The 8,980-nt window shown below is 33.1% G+C and overlaps 2 protein-coding genes across 2 annotated transcripts in view; both read right to left on the minus strand.

The window, feature by feature from the left end:
• Positions 1-336: 336 nt before the first annotated feature.
• LOC106735701 (olfactory receptor 1052) lies at positions 337-1,275 on the minus strand. The gene has a single exon (XM_014590824.1). The coding sequence runs from the start codon at positions 1,273-1,275 to the stop codon at positions 337-339; it is 939 nt and encodes a 312-aa protein (XP_014446310.1).
• A 6,869-nt stretch (positions 1,276-8,144) lies between these two features.
• The window catches only part of LOC102470049 (olfactory receptor 1052-like), a 937-nt gene continuing 101 nt past the window's right edge, over positions 8,145-8,980 (minus strand). The window contains 2 exon segments of the mRNA XM_014590819.1: positions 8,145-8,976; positions 8,978-8,980. The exon segment at positions 8,978-8,980 is cut by the window's right edge and continues 101 nt beyond it. Of these exon segments, the coding sequence (XP_014446305.1) occupies positions 8,145-8,976; positions 8,978-8,980 (835 nt within the window).

Consider the following 8,980-nt stretch of genomic DNA (forward strand, 5'->3'; position numbering starts at 1 on the left):
GGGAGTCAGATATTTTGTTCATGTCATATGCATATGAATCAACTTTTATCTTTCTCTTGTTAATTGGTCTTTTGTCAGCCTAATTCAATAGGCCTCCCACCCAGACATCACAAAAAGTTTAAAAAGTTTTCTGACGTTTACTTTGTGTGTGTGTGTGTGTGTGTGTGTGTGTGCATGCACACGACTTTCTCAAGACCAATAGAAATGTATCTTTACACATATGCTGCTTTTAAAAATATCTTTCTTTCCAACATAGATGTCCCTACTTGCAATATTGATAATAATAACCATATTAATGTCAATACGTCAAAGATGTATCTTCATGAACATCCATGTTCACTGAGCAAGTATTTTTCTCATGATAATTCTTTTCATGGCTTCTTTGGCTTTTCTGTTTCTCACACTATATATCAAAAAGTTTAGTATTGGCAGAAAAAGTGTATAAAACATAGACAGAATTTTGGCTCTGTCCTGTGTGTAGCTAGAACTGGTGTCCAGATAAGTAAATATCACTGTTCCATAGAAGAGAGTCACTACTGTTAGGTGAGAGGCACATGTGGAGAAGGCTTTATATTTGCCCCTGGTAGAGTGTATCTTTAGGACAGAGAGAAGGATTCCCAGGTAAGAGCTAACCACTACCAAAAAGGTAGTCACTGATGTTGTTCCAGAGAGGACAGTAAATAATAACTTATTATGCTGGGTGTCAGAACAGGAGAGTTGAAAGAGCAATGGGATATCACAGAAGTAATGGTTGATGACATTGGGCCCACAGAAGGACAGACTGAGCAAGCTGCTCAGGTGGGTGAGTGAGTTGGCACAACCTAGCAGGTAGGATGCGGTCACCAGGTAGGTGCAGAGCATGGGGGTCATGAGACTTCTGTAGTGAAGGGGGTGGCAGATAGCCAGATACCGATCATATGCCATGGCAGCCAGCAGGAAGCATTCAGTCGTCAGGAACATGCTGACAAAGGAATACTGAAGGAGGCAGCCATGATAGGAGATGACTCTCTGTCCTGTTACGTAGTTCTCTAGCATTTTAGGAATAAAGACTGAAGAATAGCAGAAATCCAAGAAAGCTAACTGGCTAAGAAAAAAGTACTTGGGAGAATGAAGCTGAGCACTAGCCAGAATTATTGTGATGATCCAAATGTTGCCCACCACAGTCACAAGATAAATAACAAGAAACAGCACAAAAAGGATGATGTTCAGCTCAGGGTTATCAGTCAGCCCCAGGAGGATGAATTCAGTTATCACACTGGCATTTCTGTTTGCCATTTATGTGGCTTCCCTGTGAGATATCTGCAGGGAGCAAGAGGAAAAAGAAAATAATTAAAGGTACACCTTAAATATATGAACTCCATCCACTAGCATTTTTAGAAAAATGCATGGTTTTAATCTATCACAATCCATGAAAAACTCAAGTGTTATAAGTATGAATAGTTATCCTGACTCAAAACTTTAGTTGAATCTCACTAAGAGTTATAAATCGACAGTCTGTACTACATAAAACCCACAAATATATTAGAATCCCTGTGGAGAGTCCTGATAAAAAGTTTTGTTTAACAAAAAGAGTTTAGGAAATTGATTGTGGGCAACATCATTTTCCAGAGTTTAGGATACAAGGAAAAGACCTCATCTTTTAAGGAAGATCGTCTTTTGACAAAGAGCAAAGCAAACAAAAATCCCTCAATATCTAATGGGTAGGTTTTAAAGACACAACAAAATGATTCTTTGCACTATTTAGACCATGAATTACACAAGAATCATACATTAAACACACATATACACATTATACACACACACACACACACACACACACACATGTATTGTATATGTACATCATTCAATAAGCCATCTAAATTATTTTAAGAAATAAAAATTGGAGTGTTGGGAAATATAAAAAATCAAACATTTATATCATAATACAGTTACTCATTTATTAAAACTCATTTGGTCGAAAAAATAATTATTTTCAACTCCAAACGACATATATCATTTGATTGTTTTTCCATAGCATTTATTATACAATGGTCTGAATTTGCCTACATTAATTTTATTTTTTTAAATTTTTTAATTTTCTTCATTGTAATCTAATTACAAATCTTTTACAATATGTTTTAATCTAATCCTTGCTGTCATCCAGATGTGGTCTATTTATCCTTTGCAATTTGTTCAAGTTGAAGAAAAACATTTCTTTACTGCATAACTTTTAGGGGTATATATTACCATGGTTTGGGAGGTTTTAATAAAAGAAGAATATATATATAACATTTTTCACATTAATTTGAAGATTACATCTTTTTTTGTTGAACATGTATGAATTTGGATTCCACATTCAATAATATAAAATTACTCGGAAATAATATTTCCCTGATATTAAATAAATAGCAATATAATGGACTAGGATTTCTACCCCTTACTACCAATGTTATATAAAGCAAATGTTTAGTAATAATTCAAAGGTTGCAAACAATTTTTCAAAATGTCTTTGGTTCTATCTAATTTACTGAAATTGCAAGAAGTTAAAAAAAGAATAGTCACTTTTTAACAGAGTAACCTATGAGTTCATGCCTACTAGTCTCATATATGAATCTTTCTCAGAAGATAGTTGTAAAACTTAAATAAGAATGTATTCATGTTAGAACATTCACTTTACAAGCTAAATGACATATGTGAGTAAATTTTAAAAAGAAATTAAAATTAAATACAAAAAAGATAAAATATAAACTATTCTAATAAAAAATGAAATAAAATATGTAAAGCCTATCTTGCACATCTAGGTACTCTCTAAATGTTTGTGCCTATTCAAAGTAAAACAAAGACAGTAGAAGAAAATGGAGATCCTTCATCCATTCACTTACTCAATAAATGGCATTTTTGCTAAGCTAACTTTTTTTTGGTCTATTTTTGGTTTAATATTGTTTGACTAGTTTTACCCTGATTGACATTCTCTTTAAACCAAACCTGTTACTTTATTGACAAGTTTCTTTTTATTTCATCTTTATGTCTTTAATTTTCATTAAACGAATGGTAATTTTTGGCCAGACAATTTTTCATTTTGCATTGTTCTTTTGCTATAAAATGAGTTATAATGTGATAAACTAACGAATAGAAAAATTGACTTCATTAATCAAGTCAAATAAATTGCTGTTCCTTTCCTTAAATTTAATAAAATTTAACAATTTATAGTAATCCACATTATATTAAAAAAAATTAAACATTTTTGAAAGTTGCATAGATTAAAGATGTGAAAGTTTAAATACAGCTACAGGAAATATGGAGAAAATTCAGAAATGACTTCAAGAAAACCAGCTGACTTTGGCAGTGGTCTAATTCTGTTTCACTTGTCTCAATTATAAGAGTGGATTTAAGTCAGATGGTTTTCCTTCATGTAATAATCACAGAATGTATTAAGAATTTTTTTTGAAAACCAGTCAAGGCATTTATAACTTTTTGACTAGAATACATAAACATGACACCCACCTTGCGCTGAAAGAAAGTCCTGACTGTTTACTCCTAATTTCCTGGCTGTTGTGTTTATATTTGGCTCCGGTCCTTCAGAGGATAGATCCCTAGTGATTTTTGTGAATGCTAAGCTTCATTAAAAGAGCTCCAGATTGGTCCAGAGAAAATAAGGCCCCAGCACTCTACCTAAAGTATAGCAATTTATGCATTTGGCATTTTCTCTGTTAAAAAAAAAATTCTTATAGATGCTCTTGTCTCACTTGTATGAGACTCTTCAAGGAAAAACTAAAGTGTTAAAAAATTCCACTGGTGCTTTTAATTACAATTTACATAAGTAAGTTAAATGAACATTTTACACATTTATATACATATATTTTAAGACAGGATTTAATTATTGTGATCACATCCAGTCTTTAGATTGGACCAGAAATTGAATCTGGGCCTCCCAGATTCATTCTCGGTCTGTGGAACATAGTGTCTTAGAAATGTATGCCATAGTGGCTGGATCTATACATATTATTTTTAAAGAGGTCTAAATACCATTCATTGATGGTCATGGGCCTCTAGGAGTACATTATTAGTAAAAGTAATTCTAAAAAATATGTACAAATTTGACATGAGACAACCCAAAAGAAGTAGAAGCAGTTACTAAAAGAAAGCAGGTATGTGTGCATATGTGTGCGTGTGTGCACATGTGTGCCTATACATGTGTACTTTCATATAGTAAACTGCTTTTCAATATTAGGGAGTAATTTAGCTAAATTAGTAAAGTAGGGTTAATATTAGGTTGAACATTTTGCTGCCATAGTGACTGACATAAAAGTAAGAAATGTATTTTTTTAGAAATAATGTCTATGCTGATAATAAGTGGATAAAATGAAAATTTAAGAAGTGGTAAGTGTAGGGTAAGATGGTGGACACAATGTAAAGGGGGTGTGAATCAGAATACATAGGTCACTAATATAGGTTAAATGCAACCGAACCAACAAGCACAACACATAAGAACATGGCCATGAAAATTTGTAGTAATGTTATAATGAAGCAATAGTGAAACTGGATTAACACACAAGGAATATTACAGTCAGTTTTGTAAAAAAAAAGTATATATTTCTTTATGTTTGGCAAACAGTGTCAGGAAGGATACTATTTGGAAAGTTTTCTGTTTAAGTGCTTACTATGTTCCACACACTTCACAATTATCTCTAATCATCATGATATTTTATTAATTAAATATTCAGATTCACATGATTCACGTAACAGGTGGCAGAAAATAATTTATAAACTGTCAGGACCAGCAGTTGGAGTAAGGACTATGTTGCTGGACTCCCATGTAGTTGACTGTGGTTAGAGTCCCAGACCTGGTGGCTTAAACTCACGCTGGGCATATATGCATGCCTGCTCAAGATCCTAAGAGGAGAATGAAGGAGAAAGAATTGCAGCATGGACATCCCCCCCAGGGAATGATTTTTCACTTTCTGTCTCTCTGTCTCTCTCTGTCTTTCTGGCAAGTGCACGCACCCTATAGCAAAAACCTCTCAAAAAAACAAAAACAAACCAAAAAACTGTCTACACTTGTACTTTAGAAAATATTAGGCTCAGGCTAGTATTTCTAAGAAGAAAGAGAAGATCTGAGAAATCTAAGAATAAGGAATAAGAATATATAAATTTTTTCTTCGTAGACACATCTAAGTTTGATGTAGGACCTAAGGACAGAGTAGTGTCTTGCTTAAAATGAAAAAAAAAAAATATCATTACTTAATTTAGTAAGAGTATTTTTATAGTGTATCCATTATCAGATTAGAGTTTGGATGGAATGACAGTATGATCTTTCAATATCCATGATTCTGGGTTTTGATATTTGTATTTAGGCAAAATTTGACCAAAGACTATTGAAAATTACTGGGCTAACTGGGACCAGTGGACTCACTATGTGCTCATGGAACAGACTAAACCTCAAGTCTCAGGAACATGAATTCCTTGCATCGATCCTGGATCTCTGTATTAGTAACAAACGTGACCAGGATGCACAGGCAGCCATAAGCAGTCCAGTTGGTGCCAGCAGTTCATTTCCCCTATCAATTAGACCAATTTCCAAATTGCAAACTCCAAGGCTATATTTTTGTAATAATAAATTAGTACATATTTGATAGAGATTCCCTCAGGAATAGGAGGAAAGTCACCCAAGATAAACATCTGCTGAATCCTGATTTTTCCAAGTATTAAGGAATTTCAAAAAGTTTAAGAAAAATGAGTATTATGAAATCTGTACTGGGATTTCAAAGAAAAATTTTTACACCAGAATAAACTCATACTTTAATTCCATTTCTTCATGAACTTTTTGAAGTACACTCATATTTATATCAAATTTTAAGAGTGCATGGAAGGACCTGGGACAACAAGTGTTCTATCTCAGATCGTTTATTTTCTGATTTATCACATGTCAACCAGTGACGGAGCATTAAATATTTTATCGATGGACTTCTCATTAATTTCTTACTCAGATTATATCAGTTATTTAAGAACATTTGGCATATGCTTCAGTCAGGTTCATTCACTTTTAAATAAAACTATATTATATAAATAAGAAAAGCAATTATAAATTCTAAACTCTGTCATTGAAAAAAGTGACTATACAACTTTATTCTGAAAGTAGGAATATTTTACTTTTCAATTTCCATTACAAAAATTTGCCGACTTCCTGCATTTTTACCAGACTTCTAGGAATAATACGGTTTTTCATAGAAAAAACTAATTTCTGTTTATGATATAATATAGTAACTATTTGTTAGGATGAAGTGAAGATTGTTATTAGAAAAAAAAAAATTCTCCAAGAGATTGCACCCTATCCTACACATACACACTTAGTAAACTGTGTTATTTTATCAGTATCTTGGGAGATGAGCCCTTTATTTTATAGCATGCATACTATAACAAGATACATAAGTAGTTTATTTTTCTGAGTTTCTTTTGCTTATATATTATTCCTTCTATTTCATATTCTAGGATTTAATGAATGCTCTTAAAAAAACACGAAGGACTATATAAAATTGGTTTACTTGTTATCATTAGTATTTTTTATTTTATTATAAAAACTAAAATATTTATACCAGAACATTTATAAATGTATAATATACATAAATGTCTCATATGTGTGACCTTTGAGAACCCAACTTGTAATAACATATTGAATGGTCTTGGAAAATTGTGAAGGACTACAAAAGCATTAGTTTTTGCTGATTTTTGTTATTATTTTATTGTGAAAATTAAACTTTCATAATCATTTTTCTGGATGATTGTCTAATATAACAAGCATTTCAATATGCTACCTTCACTTTTATTTATATAGATATTTGTGCCTTTTACTAATATAACTGTAGCTGTCACCGAGATAAAAACAAATTAAAAGTTAATCCATCCTGCCATGTAAAAAGATGAATTAATATTAGATAGTTGAGTAACTCATGACACATTTTTGCATAGAAAAGCACAGAAAAATGTTATGACCTTCCTGAACACCTAATGTTTATTGAGTCTTCAGTTGCTGCACTGTGCTTCTTAGTTCATTTGCCTCTAGTTATTTCCTTATTTAATATAAACTCCAACAATTCAATATTACTTTATTTGTAAATGAAGATATTCTCTAGAATACTGTTTAATTTTTTTTCCAGGTAAAATAATTTACAGAAATTTGAGAAAAGCTAACTATGTAACAGTCAGTATTTGTGGGTTAGATTTTAAGATAATACTTGTGTGTAAATAATTTGAATAAAAGGGAAAATAATGGAGTTCACAAGTTTTCCTACCTAGATATGTAGCACAGGTTTTCCTGACCTGGATTGTTTCTCCAGGAAATTTTTGTTTAAAGTCTGAAAAGGAAGCTGGAAAATTTTTAAAAGAAAGGGGAGAAAATATGCATTTCCTTAATAGTCTTGGAGTCATCCCGTCTACACATAAAGTAAAATTCTTTAGCATAGTTTTCTCTTGCGTTAATGCCCATGTCCTGAGAAGCGGTAATGAAGCTGTGATAGCTGGTGTTGTGTAATCTCATGTGGATTAGCGGAAACTGAAGACAGAACAGGGAAACTGTTTAGATTAACCACGGTGAGTAGAGAGATTTAAAGTGTATACATTTATTTTGAAAAATACTAACCTGAATAATACAAGCTAATTTCTGAAGAGTGTCCATTTTCCAGATAGTGTAAATATCAATACTTTTTGTCTCGAAAGTATTGAGTCATCGGTAAAGTCGTGACATATTTTGCTATGTTTTTCTATGCCAAAAGGTGTCATGACTTCCAACAGCCTAATACTTTACTTATTTTCATACTCACTAGCATGATCAAGCTAAGAGATACTTTATTATTGATGAATTTTACATTTATCTCTTTGTGTGTGTGTTCTTAAGCATCTTTATATCTATATACACATAATAATTTCTACACACATAAAAAATGAAAATATCATCAATTGTCTAGAAATAACTGTTTTTTATTTTAGTCTGGTTTTAGGTTAGTTAACATATCACTAGTCATGTATCCTACTGTGTGTTATTCTTCTAGAACTTTCTTCCTTTAGATAACTCTAAGGTTCACGTAGGACTGAAACTTTATAAAATATTTATAGATGTTATTTTGTGAAGCACTGTTTCTATTCTATTTTTGGACTGAGAGGGTATGAAATTAACAAGGGAAGTGTTTTAGTTCTACAGCCCTTTTCACAGCATCCTTCACTTCATTGTTCCTTAGGCTGTAAATCAATGGGTTTAACATGGGAATCACCAGGGTATAAAATACAGATACCACTTTTTCTTGTTCTAAGGAATATTGGGAGCTTGGTTGAATGTAGCTAAAGCTTATAGAGCCATAGAATAAAGTCACAGCTGTTAGATGCGAGGCACAGGTGGAGAAGGCTTTCTTTCTACCTGCTGCTGAGCGGATCCTCAGGATGGCAGCAACAATGAACGTGTAAGAGACCATCACAGTCAGGAAAGTGACCATGGCGATAATGCCAGAGAAGATTAAAAGCAACAATTCATTCATGGATGTGTCAGAGCAAGACAGCTTCAACAGGGGGGGAAGGTCACAGAAGAAGTGGCTGATGACATTGGGTCCACAGAAAGACAGCTTTACCAAGCCAATTGTGTGGGTCAGTGAGTTGATTATGCCTCCAACACAAGAACCCAAAACGAGCACAACACAAACTATTTTAGTCATAGCCACAGTATACAGTAAAGGGTTCACGATGGCCACATAACGATCATAAGCCATCGCTGCCAGCAAGAAGCCTTCAGTAGTAAGAAGCGACACAAATAAAAAGTATTGCACAATGCATGCAGAGAAGGAGATCGCCTCCTGTTTGCTGAAGAAGTTCAGCAGCATTTTTGGTGCAAAAACTGACGAATAGCAGGCATCAACAAATGACAGACAGCTGAGGAAATAATACATGGGTGTGTGGAGTTTGGGAGTTATTTGGATTAGAAAGAGCATTCCTAGATTTCCCACCAAAGAAATAGTGT

This window comes from Tupaia chinensis, unplaced genomic scaffold (assembly GCF_000334495.1).
Source record: "Tupaia chinensis unplaced genomic scaffold, TupChi_1.0 Scaffold000486_1, whole genome shotgun sequence".
Lineage (NCBI taxonomy): Eukaryota > Metazoa > Chordata > Mammalia > Scandentia > Tupaiidae > Tupaia > Tupaia belangeri.